Raw genomic sequence first — 17,218 nt, 5'->3', positions numbered from 1 at the left:
GTTCCCTCAGCTATTTCTAGACACTATCGGGGTCTGCCCAAGGATTCCCCGCTCTCTCTCTTTATTTCTTTAGTTTCTTCTCTTTGAGTTTCTTTTGTTTTCTGTCCCGTCCGTCCACAGTCTTGCTGAGCAGCGTGACCGCTTGCTCGTTGTTAGGTCTAAAGGGGCAGATCTGAGGAAACACCAAAGTATTAATGTATAGGTCCAGCAAGCCCCGCCTCCCAGCCACTCAGAGAGCAGGAAAGCCCACACATCCTCTTCCACGCCTCTCTGCGTCCATGCCATGACTGACAGGCGGATCCCACGGGACTGCCGCCTCTTCCTGCAGCACTGTGCATACGTCAGACGGCCAGTCCAGGTCTCACCTGTTACAGCATTAAAACATTTATTTTACTGTATACATTTTGCTAACTAATATATATGTTTTGTTATGCAAAAATAAAATATAAAAAAGATCAATCTTTTGTGCCTGTCTTGCTTTATTGAATATGACTATCTAGGGTTAATAAAAATGTTATAAATGTAATGGCTTTTTTCCTAATATTATTATTATTATTATTATTATTATTGTTATTATTAGTAAAATTACCAATTACAATAATGTCTAAATCTGGTACCTGGAGTGCACATTCATTTTGAATCTGGAGTTGAAGAGGTCAACGATTATCATGCGAGTTGTTATAATAGATATGAAATCTGCAATGCGTGCTACGGAGTGCGGCTCATGTGAAATGTATACAGCTGTTGATCCATCATAATTTTTGAAAGTCTTTTATTGTCAGAAATGTTCTCTTAAAAATACATTAACGCAGAAAGTTGCTGAACTTGAAAATCAAATCCTAACACTCGGAGATCTATACAAGTGAGCAGTTTATAGAAAACAGTGTTCATGAGGTAAACAACACCTGGTTAACTTCAGATATTGCAGGTGAGACCTCTGACTTATTCGTCTCAAATGCTCATGAGGAATCAAACTCCTCCTTATCAAACACTGCATGTCCTATTATGGAAGGGTTACATGGAGAGGATGTTAACTTGACTAGACCATGGGTGACAGCTAGGAAAAGCCATAGAACACCTACAAATAAACAACCAGAGGGTATTGTATTATCCAACAAATATCAAGTCTAAAGTACCGGAGATTGGACCATACAGAAAGCAATGTGGATGTTTCATTGGTAGGTGATTCTACAATTCGCTATGTTGATCGTGATTTCACTCGTAAAGATCCATTGAACAGATCTGTAACCTGCCTTCCAGGAGCAAACATTCAGGGCATTGATATGAGAATACACAAACTGGTAAATGGATCCAATAAAACACAAACAGGGCCGGTGGTAATTGTGCATGAAGGTGCTAATGACATAAAAGACAGAAAATCAGAAGTGAAGAAACAAAGATTTAAGTCTCTAACTAAGAAACTGAAAGAGCTACATTGCAAACCCATTCTTTCGGGTCTACTGCCTGTTTTGGGCAGAGGTGATGAACGATATAGTAGAATTTCAACAATAAATAATTGGTTAGCTGGGTGGTGTGTTCAAGAACAGATAGGATACATTAACAACTGAGAACATTAGATAACCTGAGATCCCTGAATATGGGATTGCTGGTAATCCCTAAAATAAAGTATGTTAAATGGGGGGGAAGGGCTTTCTGTTATAGAGGCCGAAAACTTTGGAATGAGCTGCCAGCACATGTGAGGGAAGCTGAGACTCGATCTGTTTTTAAAACCAGACTAAAAAACATATGTTTGAGATGGCATTTTTATAATATGTATATATCAGTTTAGTTTTTATTGTTGTATCTGTTTGTATTTGATCTGCATTATATATATATATAGTTAATGGTGTTTACATTTTACATTTCTTAAACTGTTTTAACGTGAATACCAAACGTGCAATACATTCATGAAACAATTAGCTATAAAGACTTGGCATTACACAGCGCCATCTAGTGACTTAAATACACAACTTTTAATAACTGGATTAAAATGAAAAGAACCTTTTAAAATAAACTGTTAGGGATATTTAAATGTTAGTAAGTGCACAATACCACAATCTATTTTAAAACTAAACACCATGTTACTTAAATTATCCTAATCACCTCTGTTGTGAGTAACCCTTACATCGCAGAGTAATTAAATCAGACTTACCTTAAATTAATCTTCTCGAGTTTATCTGTGCAAAGTCTCTAATAATGTCAGTAACATGCAGTTTTGTGAGAATATCACATTCCGTGGAAAGGATGGCAAGGCTGTTTAGGTGATCCTGGTTCATGGTGGCTCTCAGTTCATTCTTAATGAGTCCCATGCAAGAGAATGATCGTCCTGCAGAACAGTTAGTGCACATTAAGGACAGGTAAATGCCCAGAGCAGGGGTGACAATCCAAAACGTGGAAATCACTTCAGAATTCAGGATAAGTTGAAGGTGGTCAAACGCTGTTTTTCTCTTGTCCTTGCCAGAAACACATTTGGTAAATTGGAGCATACAAAACAATGTTTATTATCTGGGACTGCAATCCTAGTTGTTATTTACCCTGTGCTTTACACATTGGTGTGTATTATCTGGGACTGCAATCCTAGTTGTTATTTACCCTGTGCAGTACACATTGGTGTGTATTATCTGGGACTGCAATCCTAGTTGTTATTTACCCTGTGCTTTACACATTGGTGTGTATTATCTGGGACTGCAATCCTAGTTGTTATTTACCCTGTGCTTTACACATTGGTGTGTATTATCTGGGACTGCAATCCTAGTTGTTATTTACCCTGTGCTTTACACATTGGTGTGTATTATCTGGGACTGCAATCCTAGTTGTTATTTACCCTGTGCTTTACACATTGGTATGTATTATCTGGGACTGCAATCCTAGTTGTTATTTACCCTGTGCAGTACACATTGGTGTGTATTATCTGGGACTGCAATCCTAGTTGTTATTTACCCTGTGCTCTACACATTGGTGTGTATTGCCAGGAGATTATTGTTTGGTCGCCAGACCTGGAAAACAAAATAAAACTCCTTTCCAAACTGGATTATAATCTCTGTCTGTTTCATTCACGCACTGCATCACTCCTGCACCTGTACCCAATCAACCACTTTGCCACAGGATGTGAGAGATATTGGAAGTGTCTGTTTCTTCTCCTGTCTGGATTATAATCTCTGTCTGATTCATTCACGCACTGCATCACTCCTGCACCTGTACCCAATCAACCACTTTGCCACACGATGTGAGAGATATTGGAAGTGTCTGTTTCTTCTCCTGTCTGGATTATAATCTCTGTCTGTTTCATTCACGCACCGCGTCACTCCTGCACCTGTACCCAATCAACCACTTTGCCACACGATGTGAGAGATATTGGAAGTGTTTGTTTCTTCTCCTGTCTGTTTGTTTTTTAAGTGGATCTTGTGAGATTACAGGCAGCTCATGCAGAACTTCAATCAGTAACTCTGCCCTGGTTAAAAAAAAAAAAAAAAAAAAAAAAAAGACTAAAAATGTCAAAGTTTACCTGATTTGAGGAAAAATCCTTTGGATTCTGTTGAGACAAAATAGAAGATTTTCAATACCAGTCAATAACAGCCCTGGTAATGTCTTCAGTGCTATCAATCTACAGCAGTATGTATTGTGAGTGATGTGGTGCATATTAATCTCAGTAAAACAGACAAACATTTCAACAACTTTGTTTCTATGTTTAGAGGCTGCAGTGGCTAAATAACTAGACTCTCAGTCTCTACTGGCCTGGGATCCAATCGGATGTGAATAAACCTACAGCCTATCACATGATGCGACACTTTTGGAATCCCCAGTGCTGTAAAATGCTCTAAAACAAATCCAGATCTTGTTTATCTTAAAGGGGTATATATACACCTGATACGCATGCCAGCGTCAGTGACACACTGTCGCTGGAGGTGAAAAGAGCTCAGTGCCTACTGGCGCTGGTGTATAACACCTGTAACATGTTAAACCAGCGCTCAGTGTATAACACCTGTAACATGTTAAACCAGCGCTCAGTGTATAACACCTGTAACATGTTAAACCAGCGCTCAGTGTGTAACACCTGTAACATGTTAAACCAGCGCTCAGTGTATAACACCTGTAACATGTTAAACCAGCGCTCAGTGTGTAACACCTGTAACATGTTAAACCAGCGCTCAGTGTGTAACACCTGTAACATGTTAAACCAGCGCTCAGTGTCGCACCGCCGCGGACCAGCAGACCATTGCAAGCTAGCAAGCCAATACAGAAAGTGTCGCATGACAATTGTTCGTGTGGTGTTTTAGCTTGCTGAAACCATCTTCTTTAGAAACTTTATTTTTATTTTTGATGGCGCACATTGTAAGTGAATATTCTGGAAGACGAGACTCCCTTTTCAAAGCGCGTAGAAACAAGCAATCAGCAGCGACAGTGCTTCCCGGCAGCTTTTGTCGAAATTCTCTTTTTATATTTATTTTCTGTTAACATTAGTTTATGGATAATCTTGTTTGCTTTTAAACCAATTAAATTGTTACAAAAAAAGACTATTCTATAGTCCATTCATTTTAATTCCGTACATGGTCTTGTTGTACTAGTGCTCAAATATACACTCCCTTTTTTCTTTATATATTTACCCGAAACCTCGCTTAATATAAATTTTAAGAAATGACGTCAGCACTGTACTTGCATCCAGAGCGCATGTGCCGATGAAAATAAAAATACGGCTAAAAACAAAACAGTATTCGGTTCAACAGAGACAGTTAGTAACTTAAAAAGAAATAAGCCAAGTGCTCCGTGTCTGTCTGTACAGTTTGAAATTTGAATGTGCCGCCCCTGCTTGCTCTGCGACGCTCATCCAATAGGCAGGGACCAGGGACGGGACGTTGAAAAGAATTGTGGGAAATGTGGGACCAGGCATAGAAGCAAAGGTATATTTCAAGGTCTTAAAACGACACTGAACGCTGGTTTAACATGTTACAGGTGTTACACACCAGCGCCAGGAGGCACTGAGCGCTTCACCTCCAGCGACAGTGTGTCACTGACGCTGGCATGCGTATCGGGTGCACTCAGCGCCAATACCAACCCAAAATTACAATAGGGTTTCACAACCCCCAATTATATCTCAAAATACATTCAACTACTTCACCCAAATCCAAAGTTAATGAGACTGTCCTATCTTACGTCGCCAGCAGAGGTCGCAGCAGTGCACTCTTCTGCGCAATCCTGTCAATAACTCCATCACTGTCTAGGGCCCTCAGTATCTCTTTCTCTGTAGACATTAGCATGAATCCAAGTGCTCTTGGGACATAGTGCTTCTCAGTCTATTCTTGACAAACTTAGAGAGTAGAGAAACACCTTTCACATGCTACTTGCGTTACTGACAAAGTCAGGAGGAATTTGTAGCCCAAACCAATTACATGATAGGCATCAGTCAATAAATTGTACCGGGATAGAATCAAATAGCAACACATGGCACAGTTTTTGCATGAAGTGCACGTTTTGTTCTCTAGCTCCAGCTCATCTTCACATGCTCCACTGTTTCCATCCTCCTCAGGCATCTCACTTGTTGTGTTGACTCTGTATCTATCCCAAGCTGACATCTTCAGTCTGTCACACTGTGTTTGGGTGATAACAAAAAAATGTGTCCAGCTCTTTGGACTGAGGGCGTGTGAAGTAATCAAAGCTACCAGCTGACCCCCCTGCATTCACTTCATATGCCTGCATCTTCTTGCTCACCTTCTCTTTCCTCAGCTGTTGTTCTCTCTGCACTGGACCCTGCAACAGCATCCATTCTCTCCCGCCTCAAGCTCAGCAGCATCTGACACTGCTGCTGTACCCTTGTGCAAGGTACTTTACCTAGATTGCTCCAGTAAAAACCCAACTGTATAAATGGGTAATTCTATGTAAAAATAATGTGTGAAAAATAATGTAATTGTATGTAAAAAAAAAAAAAATAGTTATATCTTGTAACAATTGTAAATCGCCCTGGATAAGGGCGTCTGCTAAGAAATAAATAATAATACGCTGTGAGTGTCCAGTAGGGGGCAATACTATAGCCAAATAGCATGTCATGCTATAGTTATAGAAATAGAAATTGTCTAATACCACCATTAGCTCGGCTTGCCATGATTTTGTTTCAGTTTCTATCAGGGGTAACCAGCTAAATGGTGGAGAGAAAGAGAGACGTGACCTTGGAAATGTTCGAGCTAATGTTTTTTTTTTCTAAGTAACCCAGCTATCTAGCTAGCTAGCTAGCATAGCATAGCTATACATAGCTGACTAGATCGCAAAAAGTGACTAACGTCACAAATATTGGTGTAGCTATTTTATAAAAGCAATAAGGTACGAGAGGCAGTGATATATCGTGTATATCGTCACAGCTAGGGCGTTATTAGGTACGAGGCGCAGCCAAGTCTTTAATCTATTTTAATGCAACCATAAACTCTACTTCTTGTACCTGCTGTGCTCGACCCTGCCACAGTGTTAATCATCCGCTGAGGGGTCTGATTAACACTGGCATCCTGACGTCCCTCGCTCTCCCTACTACCAGCCGGCCTGCAGAACATGTCCGTTATTTTTGTGCGCTTCGCGGCATCTGCCTCGAGAGAATGTTGCCGTTTGTCTCTAATCTTTTCTGCCCCACCTCTTCTTTTTCTCTCCATTTTCTACACTGACACTCATCCACTATCAATACAAGAGGTTCAAACAAAAGACGAAATCTGGCTGACCAATCCCGTTCTAAGAAAATCCAGGCAAGTCCAATCAGGGAGCGGCCACGCCTTGCCCCCTCCTTAGATATTGCGATATTGGATCTACCCAAGAGATGACTGGTGTGGTGATGTATGCGCGCGAGATAGCCAGACTGCCAAGTTAATAACAGCGTAATTCTCAGCATGTAATGGGAAAAAAATAATTATAAATCAAACAGAGACCAGCGGCCCACGCAGGTCCAAACACACCGGCCCACCGGGGATTCTCCTGCACTTCCCGATGGCCAGTCCGCGCCTGTTATTTAGGGTGCTACTGTATTTAAAACACACAGAACAGTAGAAACAGAAACAAGAAACAAAGCACAACCTGCTATAGTTATACACTGTATCACACAGCTATATATAATACAAAATACAGTGCTTTAATATGTAACAGAACCTTCACCCACAGTCAATCATGGACGCAATACAATACACTGATGAAACCTTGACTTGAAGTTTTATATTTAAATACCCACTACAAGGCTTCTTTAAAACCCGCGTTCTTTTCTCTCACCAGCACGCATTCTTCCCCTATAGACTCTTCTTCTTTTCATAACCTGAATACAAAACATCTAATAATAACGAAACTCCAATACCTTCCTGTATTCTGTCAGAGACAGACAGACAGACAGCAGTTTGTAAATATTTTGTTCCCATCCTTTCCATAGACAACATTTCTTAATTGTAGTGATTTGGGTACAGATTAACTACCAGGGTACAGATTAATAATAATTGTATTTTTAAAATGTGTCTTTTCCTTATGTGATTTTTCAACAGAAATTAAAAACACATTTTTACAATACTAATTATTATATTTCCATGTTTGAAGTTAAAATGATATAATAGCATCTGGCAGGGAAAAAAAATCAGTACATATTTATGTATATATATTTTTATTAAAGTTGGTAAAATAATACATTGAAAAAAAATGTAAAAGAAGATTAGCATCAATATAGCACAAGTCAGAACATTAATCTCAGCCAGCAATAATATCCAGGTGATATTCCAGCTTCAGTGTAAATATCACCTACATGGAAAAGCGAGCATTCATCCGTGTGGCTTTTCTATACAAACCAATACCACTCTTAAACCAGCAAATCTAATATGAATATGCAAGCAGGATATCTGATTGAGGAAACACGAGTCTAAATATTTGAAATAAAATCGTGGTGTCAATGTGTTGTTAAAATATCTATGTCATTCAATTAGAATCCACAGCACATAACTGTGTGTGTGTATATATATATATATATATATATATATATATATATATATATATATATATATATATATATATATAAATTATATAGTGTAGCAGGCTTCTTGTCAGGACTACACATTTTTCACTTTTGTATTGATTATCAAGGGTCCTTTATCGTGTGACCCTGGGCTGAAAATGGGGTAGACCTGCCCAGGGAATGAGCCTTCTAAAGTATGGATGTGAAATCTGGTCTCTGCATTGTAAAATGACAGCCTCCCTCCCCCGTGATCCAGATACACCCCCCACATCTTGCACATCTTCTCCAGATTTAAGGTCTGATCCACTGACTGGCTCACAGCTTTACAGGTCTTCCCTTTAACCAGCCTCATAAGCCAGTAGCCCTCCCCTGGTTTCTGAGGTATGCTCTTCTCATGAGGGTGTGTGGAGACCCCCAGGACCCAGTAGCCCTTCTCCCCCACCTCCACCTCCCAGTAGTGCCCCCCTGAGGTGAACCCCTCCCTGCCCAGCACACTGGGCCACTCTGCTGATCTCTCCCCTGTGAATCTCACTCGTGAGCCATCTTCAGAGACTGCGAGGCAGGGACTGGCTGTGTCGGGATCTAGAGTCACATTGACTGGGGTAAAGGAATGAGAAGAGTGTGTTATTGAGAATCACAGGAAAAGCAGGGAACTTGATTATTGATGCTTTCTCTCTCTCACGATTATGAACAACAACACTTTCATTCTTTGACCATAACAACTGTATTTAGACAGATTTTAATGCTTGTAACTGGAAACAAACATTTAATATTATTTTTTTCTTCTATATATTACATTAGAAATTGCAAGCGATGCTACATTTAATATTTTTTTAAACACATTTAAAACTAAATGTGTTCAATGAGAATTTTGAGAATATGATTTATTCAATGCAAACTTACCACAAGCTTCAGTTATTGGTTTCCATTCTGAAATAAAAGAAGAGAAGAATGAATCAAGTGTAAGATAATGAAATCTGTGGATTCTGATTACTGTAAGTGTATTAATGCAGATTAAAATGTTATACCTCTGTCAACGACATAGACACACGTGTCTGTTTGAGAGAAGAGAAAATATTTAAGGTGAGAGGAAATTGCCACAATAAAATTATAATTAGTGTCCAAACAAACCCTTAATGGGACTCTTCTAATCTGCACACATCTTGGTACAGAGGGTTTGATCCACCCCATTAAATAATTTACACATCTAAACTAATCAATTAAACCTGACATCGATAGCAGCTGCTTTTTTCAATACACCCAAGATGATTATTGAAAGATGATTTATTATTCATAATGAAAAAATAATAAAAAGAGAGAGAGGCCAGGAGTTTATTAATATTGAAGTGAACCAAGGACACGTGTTGAATTCACTTATATGAGATATAAAGATATAAATCCTGAATAGAAAAAAAACAACACATATTCTTACTGGTATTCCTTCGAAGTTCTTTAAAATCTAGGAATGAAACACACAGAAACCATTTCATTAAGTGCAGAAGCATTCCCCCCATTTCAGTTTTAAATGTAATAAAACCACAACAGAGTTCTGAACTATTTAATATTCTCCCTACAATTGGTCTTCAGTGTTACTTTAATAAAATAATAACGTGTTTCTGATCAATTGCATTTGAAATTGTACAGACTGCCTTTATATGATTTATAATGATCTTACCTGCTTCAACCTTCTCTTTCTCCTGTTTTAAAGTCTCTAAAAGATAGAAAATGAAAAGTTGAGTTTGTATTTCTGCTCATGAACTCATGTGATGCAATACAATGGTTTAATTTAATAAAAAGAATAATGAGATGAATGTATTAATCTTGCCATAATTCTTCTGAAGATCCTCATTTTCTAAAAGACGCAAACAAAGACAGCTTGGTTAGTTTTGCTAGTTTAGAACAGTTGAGATTCATCATTAAGGGTGATATGACTAGATTTCATTGCATTAGTAACATTATTATTATACTTAGAAGACCATAAATGGTCCCAAAGCTCAATCGCATTGTCCAATTGATGATTTTGACTTGATTTCATTAGCGGTACAGCATTCCCTCATTTCAGTTTTAAATGTAGTTCAATCACAACAGAGACGTGTGTTTTTAACTCTTTAATATTCTCCAAACAGACTGCAGAGCATTTAGAATTAGAACTGCTAGGGTTTCTGATAAAGGGAGATTGAAATGGAATTGCTTTCTGCAGATTATTTATGCACGTACCTTTTCCCAGACTTTCATTCTCCCTTTTTAAAATGTCTAAAACAGAAAAATGAAAGTTTAGTTTGTATTATAGCTCATGAACTCATGTGATTCAATACAATAGTTTAATAAAAAGAATATTGAGATGAATATATTAATCTTGCCATAATTCTTCTGAAGATCCTCCTTTTCTAAAAGACACAAACAACGACAGCTTGGTTAGTTTTACTAGTTTAGAACAGTTGAGATTCATCATTAAGGGTTATATGACTAGATTTCATTGCATTAGTTACATTATTAATATACTTAGAAGACCAAATAGGGAAGGTGCCCAATGCATTATTTTGTCGTAATTTCATTAGCGATACAGCATTCCATCATGTTTGTTACACTTTCTTTCTGCAAATTAATTATACACTTACCTCTTATCAGTCTCTTGATCTCTCTTTTCACACGGGCTAAAACAGAAAACAAGGACAGGTTTGTGTTCCGGTGTTCACTCAATTTTTGCTTCTTTTTGTACTGCGCATGCTCGCCACTGTCTTTCCACTTACTTGCTTGAATATCAAAGCTTTTCAGACCGTCGCGCGGGCTTTTGTGGCGGAGTTTCAGTTTTCCGACTGTTTGTCAAGTTCCGAGCAAACAGAAGAAATGGCCAGGAAGGATGAGAACAGTCTCAAAACCACGATTCTGACAGTATGAGGAATGTTACGGAAATGAAGCGGCTACCGAAATAACATGAAAAATAAATAAACGAACACATAAATAAATGAACAAATTTATAAATAAATAAATACAAACTATAATTGAATACAGTATATATTTTTTTCTCTGTCCTGATGTACTTTGCTTTATTATTGTGTTCTGTGAAATGTATCTCCTCTTGTTTCTCAGTGTCTCCTTAAAAACGCTCCGCCTTTACACCTTTCGATCCCACCAGTCAGGTGACTGAAATCGTGAAATGACGTAAAAGCTGTCATTAACATAGAGGTTTCTCATTTAAATACTGATTAGTTGTTCCGCCGCATTTATATACTCAGGGCCACTCTGACAAAACAGCCGCGTGTTTCATGAGATACGGAGAAACAAGAGAAGATACATTTAATAGAACACAATGATAAAATAAAGTACCTCAGGACAGAGAGAAAACCAAATAAAGTTAGAGAACTCCTATTTTAATGTAGCCAAACGTACACTGTATTAAATTATAGTTTTGGTTATGGATGATATTTTATGCCAAAATGAAAAAATAAATAATTTAATGCATAAATAAACAAATAAATACATGTCGAAATAAATAAATATACAGACATGTATGTATTTATTTCTAGATTTGTTTATGTATTAATTTATGTATTCCCGTATTTATTTTTCATGTTAATTCGGTACATTATCCCTTTCCTCCTCTAAACTCTCTAGCAGCGCATTGAGCTACTCATGGTGAGGACACAGTCATGACAGAATATAAATCATAAGAATATAGAAAGAATACATTACCTATACGAAAAGCACACCAGAGGATTGCTGCCACTAAAATCCCCACTACCGCAACGCAGAAACCCTCTTCAGAAGAGGCTCCTGTAACACAAGAAAGAGGAGAAATCCATAAATGAACAAACCTGTGAAAGCGCGCTGTGTGTGCTGGGTGAGAGAGGCTCTGGATGAAGGGCTGCGAGTTAATACAGAATCACATTGCACCTCTATGATGCAAGTCTATGGAAGCTGGATATAGAAGCGGAGATAAAAGACACTTCCGTTCAAATGGACCGGAGAAGCTAATTTTCAGGTTCCTCTGTGTGTGTGTGTGCGTGTGTGTGTGTGTGTGTGTGTGTGTGTGTGTGTGTGTGTGTGTGTGTGTGTGCGTGCGTGTGTGTGTGTGTGTATGCGTGTGCGTACATGCGTGCGTGCGGTGCTGCGGTGTCTGGAGCGAGCATTTCGTGGCCAAATCATATCAAGTCTTGTCCACTCTTTCCTTTTTGTTTTCGCGATTTCTTTTGTGTTCTATGATTCTTCGGGTGACGATCGCATGATCAGCTCGTGGTTGTCTAATCTGCACTGTCACGCCACACACAGCTACAGGCTAGCTAAAGAGACACGAGACTTTTTTTCTCTCTGGTAATTCGTGTTCTGGTGTTTTTAATGTATTTACATTTTGTTTAAAGAAGTTAATTCGTGTGTTTGTAACTCTTTAATATTCTCCAAACAAACTAAAGAGCATTTAGAATTAGAACTGCTAGGGTTTCTGATAAAGGGAGATTGAAATGGAAACTTTTTGTCTGCAGATTATTTATACACTTACCTTTTTCCAGTGTCTAGGTCTTTTTTTTAAACAAGCCAAAACAGAAAACAAGGACAGGTTTGTGTTCCGGTGTTCACTCATTTTTTGCTTCTCATCAGTTTTTGCTTCTTTTTGTAATGCGCATGCTCGCCACTGTCTTTCCACTTACTTGCTTGAATATCAAAGCTTTTCAGATCGTCGCGCGGGCTTTTGTGGCGGAGTTTCAGTTTTCCGACTGTTTGTCAAGTTCCGAGCAAACATAAGAAATGACCAGGAAGGATGAGAACAGTCTCAAAACCACGATTCTGACAGTATGAGGAATGTTATGCAAATGAAGCGGCTACCGAAATGACATGAAAATAAATAAACGAACACATAAATAAATTAACAAATATAGAAATAAATAAATACAAACTATAATTTAATACAGTATATATATGTTTTCTATCTGTCCTGATGTACTTTGCTTTATTATTGTGTTCTGTGAAATGTATCTCCTCATGTTTCTCAGTGTCTCCTTAAACACGCTCCGCCTTTCTTTACACCTTTCGATCCCACCTGTCAGGTGACTGAAATCCTGAAATGACGTAAAAGCTGTCATTAACATAGAGGTTTCTCATTTAAATACTGATTAGTTGTTCCGTCGCCTTTATGTAAATAACACTCATTCCACCTGTCGGAAAACAGCAGAAAAGTTTTTCATTTTATGATGGAAACAGCGTTCGGGTTAAGAGTCGGGTTCAAACAGACGGAGCCAGTGAGTTTCGGACTGTCGGGAGACACGTTAGATATTCAGGGAAACTCTGACAAAACAGCCGCGAGTTTCATGAGATACGGAGAAACAAGAGAAGATACATTTAATAGAACACAACGATAAAATAAAGTACGTCAAGACAGAGATAAAACCAAATAAAGTTAAAGAACTCCTATTTTAATGTAGCCAAACGTATACAGTATTAAATTATAGTTTTGGTTATGGATGATATTTTATGCCAAAATGAAAAATAAATAAATGAATGCATAAATAAATAAACAAATAAATACATGTCGAAATAAATAAATATACAGACATGTATGTATTTATTTCTAGATTTGTTTATGTATTAATTTATGTATTCCCGTATTTATTTTTCATGTTAATTCGGTACATTATCCCTTTCCTCCTCTAAACTCTCTAGCAGCGCATTGAGCTACTCATGGTGAGGACACAGTCATGACAGAATATAAATCATAAGAATATAGAAAGAATACATTACCTATACGAAAAGCACACCAGAGGATTACTGCCACTAAAATCCCCACTACCGCAACGCAGAAACCCTCTTCAGAAGAGGCTCCTGTAACACAAGAAAGAGGAGAAATCCATAAATGAACAAACCTGTGAAAGCGCGCTGTGTGTGCTGGGTGAGAGAGGCTCTGGATGAAGGGCTGCGAGTTAATACAGAATCACATTGCGCCTCTATGATGCAAGTCTATGGAAGCTGGATATAGAAACGGAGATAAAAGACACTTCCGTTCAAATGGACCGGAGAAGCTAATTTTCAGGTTCCTCTGTGTTTGTGTGTGTGTGTGTGTGTGTGTGTGTGTGCGTGTGTGTGTGTGCGTGTGTGTGTGTGTGTGTGTGTGTGTGTGTGTGTGTGTGTGTGTGTGTGTGTGTGCGTGCGTGCGTTGCTGCGGTGTCTGGAGCGAGCATTTCGTGGCCAAATTATATCAAGTCTTGACCACTGTTTCCTTTTTGTTTCCGCGATTTCTTTTGTGTTCTATGATTCTTCGGGTGATGATCACAACACCATGTAACAATTTTTTTTTTTTTTTTTGGTTCCTGGGTAGTAAGTGTTATTTCCTAATTGCTTATGCCGCAAAAGTATAGAAAATGGCTATTATTCCCCACAAACTTTGCTTTTGTGACCAGGACAGTGATATTTTGAAATTTACCTACTTTCCAGAACATTCCAGATAGATTCAGTGCTGAGTAAACTTGGAGTAACTTCTAGAACTTTCCAGTAATATAAATAGTAGTATAAATACAGGGGCCTTAAGCCCACCAGTTCAGTTTAGTTCCAGCTGCCTAAGTGGATACATATCTGCATTTTTCTGAGATGGCATCAAGAGGCTGCAAGCATCCGGCAGACGCATTTTGCTATGTCTGCGGACAATTTATCAAGACAAGAGCGAAAAAGTACTCCGTGGAAGCATCTGCTAAGATGTGTGAGGCCTACAAGGCATATTTCGGCATGACTGTCGGGGATCAAGACAAACCCTGGGCACCTCATTTCACCTGCAAGCACTACAAAAAAACTCAGGAAGGTAAGATGGACAATTGTTGCTCGGAATTTTGTGTTATAGAATTTGTTAATTTTTAAAATTGTAAAAGTATTTAATTTTAAAATGTTTTACGATTTTCAATGTTATTGAAAAAATATATCATATATGAAAAATGTTGCGAGAATCTCTTACACATTAGTCATGGGTGAAATAAATGTATTTTTGCAGGATGGTACAGAGGGGAAAAGAGAGCCAAGAAGTTCGCTACAGGCTAGCTAAAGAGACACGAGTCTTTTTTTCTCTCGGTAATTTGTGTTCTGATGTTTTTAATGTATTTACATTTTGTTTAAAGAAGTTAATTCGTGTGTTTGTAACTCTTTAATATTCTCCAAACAAACTGCAGAGCATTTAGAATTAGAACTGCTAGGGTTTCTGATAAAGGGAGATTGAAATTGAAACTTTCTTTCTGCAGATTATTTATACACTTACCTTTTCCCAGTCTCTCATTCTTGCTTTTTAAAATTTCTACAACAGAATAGAGTGAAAAGTTTAGTTTGTGTTCTGGCTTATAATTTAAGTAATTTAATAAAAATAATATTATTATGATGAATGTATTAATCTTGCCATAATTCTTCTGAAGAGCCTTCTTTTCTAAAAGACACAAACAAAGACAGCTTGGTTAGTTTTACTAGTTTAGAACAGTTATTTGTTTATTTAGCAGACGCCTTTATCCAAGGCGACTGACAGAGACTAGGGTGTGTGAACTACGCATCAGCTGCAGAGTCACTTACAACTACGTCTCACCCAAAAGATGGAGCACAAGGAGGTTAAGTGACTTGCTCAGGGTCACACAATGAGTCAGTGTTTGACATATATAAGATATAAATTCTTGACAATTCTTCTGAAGACCCTCCTTTTCTAAATTACACAAACAAAGACAGCTATGTTAGTTTTACTAGTTTGGAACAGTTGAGATTCATCATTAACGGTGATATAACTAGATTTCATTGCATTAGTTACATTATTAATATACTTAGAAGACCAAACATAGGCGTTGCCCAATGCATTCTTTTTTTGTAATTTAATTAGCGATACAGCATTCCATCATTTCTGTTAAATTTTCTTTCTGCAGATTATTTATACACTTACCTTTTCCCAGTCTCTCGTTCTCTCTTTTTAAAATGCCTAAAACAGAAAACAGTGAAAAGTTTAGTTTGTATTTTAGCTCATGAACTCATGTAATTCAATACAATATTTTAAAAAATAATATTTGACATATATATATATATATATATATATATATATAAACCGGGTTGAACTTCCTAGGGTCATGTCTGGGGGCCCTCTTTCACAGGGAGCCACCCGTTTTCAAATGCTACATTTTCAACAAATTTTCACATTTTCAGCATGATGGCATGTCAAGGTTGCATTTCCAATAGCTTTTAAGCTCCAGGTTGGCAAAAAAAGTCTAAACTAGTGTCCTTTCTAGCTGGGGACACGTCACTTGGGGGGATAGACAGGGGCCCTGAGGTGGACCTCCATACCGATTTTCAAGTCTTGGGGACCCCCGGAACCCGAGATACAGCACCCTGAAAAATGTCTATGGGAAATCCCATTATAAAACCCCTTTGGGGCAACGCCCACCATCTGGCGGTGGGGTGACGTTTGAACCCGTGGCTGATGTCTTTCTTTAGCTAAGACTCTTGTGCACGCAAAGAATGTCCTTCTGAGTTTGTTGGCCCAGGGGTCGTGGAGATACGGGTACGATAAGAGACCACCCCCTTCACTATGGCAAATCCCATAATAAAAACACCATCGGGGTAAGGCTCAGCTAATGGCGGTCGTGGGTCTTACAAACTCGAGGAACCCATTTTCTTTAGCTAAGATTGTTATGCATCTAAAAAGAGTACAGAAGCACCAATTTAAGTCCATTCCAAGTGTTTTGTGATCACAGTATCAGCCTGAGTGTATCGGAGCACAGTTTTGCACCAAAAGCTAGCAGAGGCGAAAAAAAGCACTATATACCCTATTCTTTAAGATATCACATGCAGTGCAAATTTGAGGAACGCAACCACTTAGCAACTTGCAAATTGGTACTGCAATTTAAAGGCCTGTAGTGTCAGACTGGTAGTGCCTAACTGATTCAAGCGTTTTTGGAATGATTCTTGCAAAGACTGATTTATAAGAAAAAAGAGAGATTGGCAAACAGCATTTTGCTTTATATGCAGAAATGGGCAACTACAAGAGGGTGTCAAACAAGCTGTGAATGTCCCAGGAGGCTACAGAGTACCTCTGAGTATGAATTCAGATGCTCGCAGTACCTTTTCTTAAATGTCCAAAACCACTGTATCGCTGTATAACTGTATACCCTATAAATATCACTTTTTATTGTGTATTTGAGGAACACAACCAATTACAAACTTCATTTGAATTGCTGTGCTATCAGAATATCAGTGTATAACTTTGCTGGGTATTGCAGGGTATCAAAAGGCCTTCAAACTTTTACAAAAGGCCGTCAA

The 17,218-nt window shown here is 38.2% G+C and overlaps 1 protein-coding gene across 6 annotated transcripts in view; it reads right to left on the bottom strand.

The window, feature by feature from the left end:
• Positions 1-7,582: 7,582 nt before the first annotated feature.
• Positions 7,583-17,218, bottom strand: part of LOC117967171 (erythroid membrane-associated protein-like) — a 29,646-nt gene continuing 20,010 nt past the window's right edge. For 3 of the 6 annotated variants that reach the window (XM_059012257.1, XM_059012254.1, XM_059012255.1), the window contains 14 exons: positions 15,849-15,884; positions 15,324-15,350; positions 15,189-15,224; positions 13,691-13,771; positions 11,654-11,734; positions 10,579-10,614; positions 10,321-10,347; positions 10,178-10,213; positions 9,786-9,812; positions 9,636-9,671; positions 9,393-9,419; positions 8,989-9,015; positions 8,864-8,890; positions 7,583-8,557 (listed from right to left, as the gene is read on the bottom strand). In XM_059012257.1, the coding sequence (XP_058868240.1) occupies positions 8,055-8,557; positions 8,864-8,890; positions 8,989-9,015; positions 9,393-9,419; positions 9,636-9,671; positions 9,786-9,812; positions 10,178-10,213; positions 10,321-10,347; positions 10,579-10,614; positions 11,654-11,734; positions 13,691-13,771; positions 15,189-15,224; positions 15,324-15,350; positions 15,849-15,884 (1,007 nt within the window). In that variant the 3' untranslated portion in view covers positions 7,583-8,054. The remainder of the gene's footprint in view (positions 8,558-8,863; positions 8,891-8,988; positions 9,016-9,392; positions 9,420-9,635; positions 9,672-9,785; positions 9,813-10,177; positions 10,214-10,320; positions 10,348-10,578; positions 10,615-11,653; positions 11,735-13,690; positions 13,772-15,188; positions 15,225-15,323; positions 15,351-15,848; positions 15,885-17,218) is intronic. The other 3 variants (XM_059012256.1, XM_059012258.1, XM_059012259.1) reach the window with 3 other exon arrangements.

This window comes from Acipenser ruthenus, chromosome 44 (genome assembly GCF_902713425.1).
Source record: "Acipenser ruthenus chromosome 44, fAciRut3.2 maternal haplotype, whole genome shotgun sequence".
NCBI lineage: Eukaryota > Metazoa > Chordata > Actinopteri > Acipenseriformes > Acipenseridae > Acipenser > Acipenser ruthenus.
Note: the sequence above shows the minus strand (reverse complement) of the source record. Positions and strands in the feature narration are given on the sequence as shown.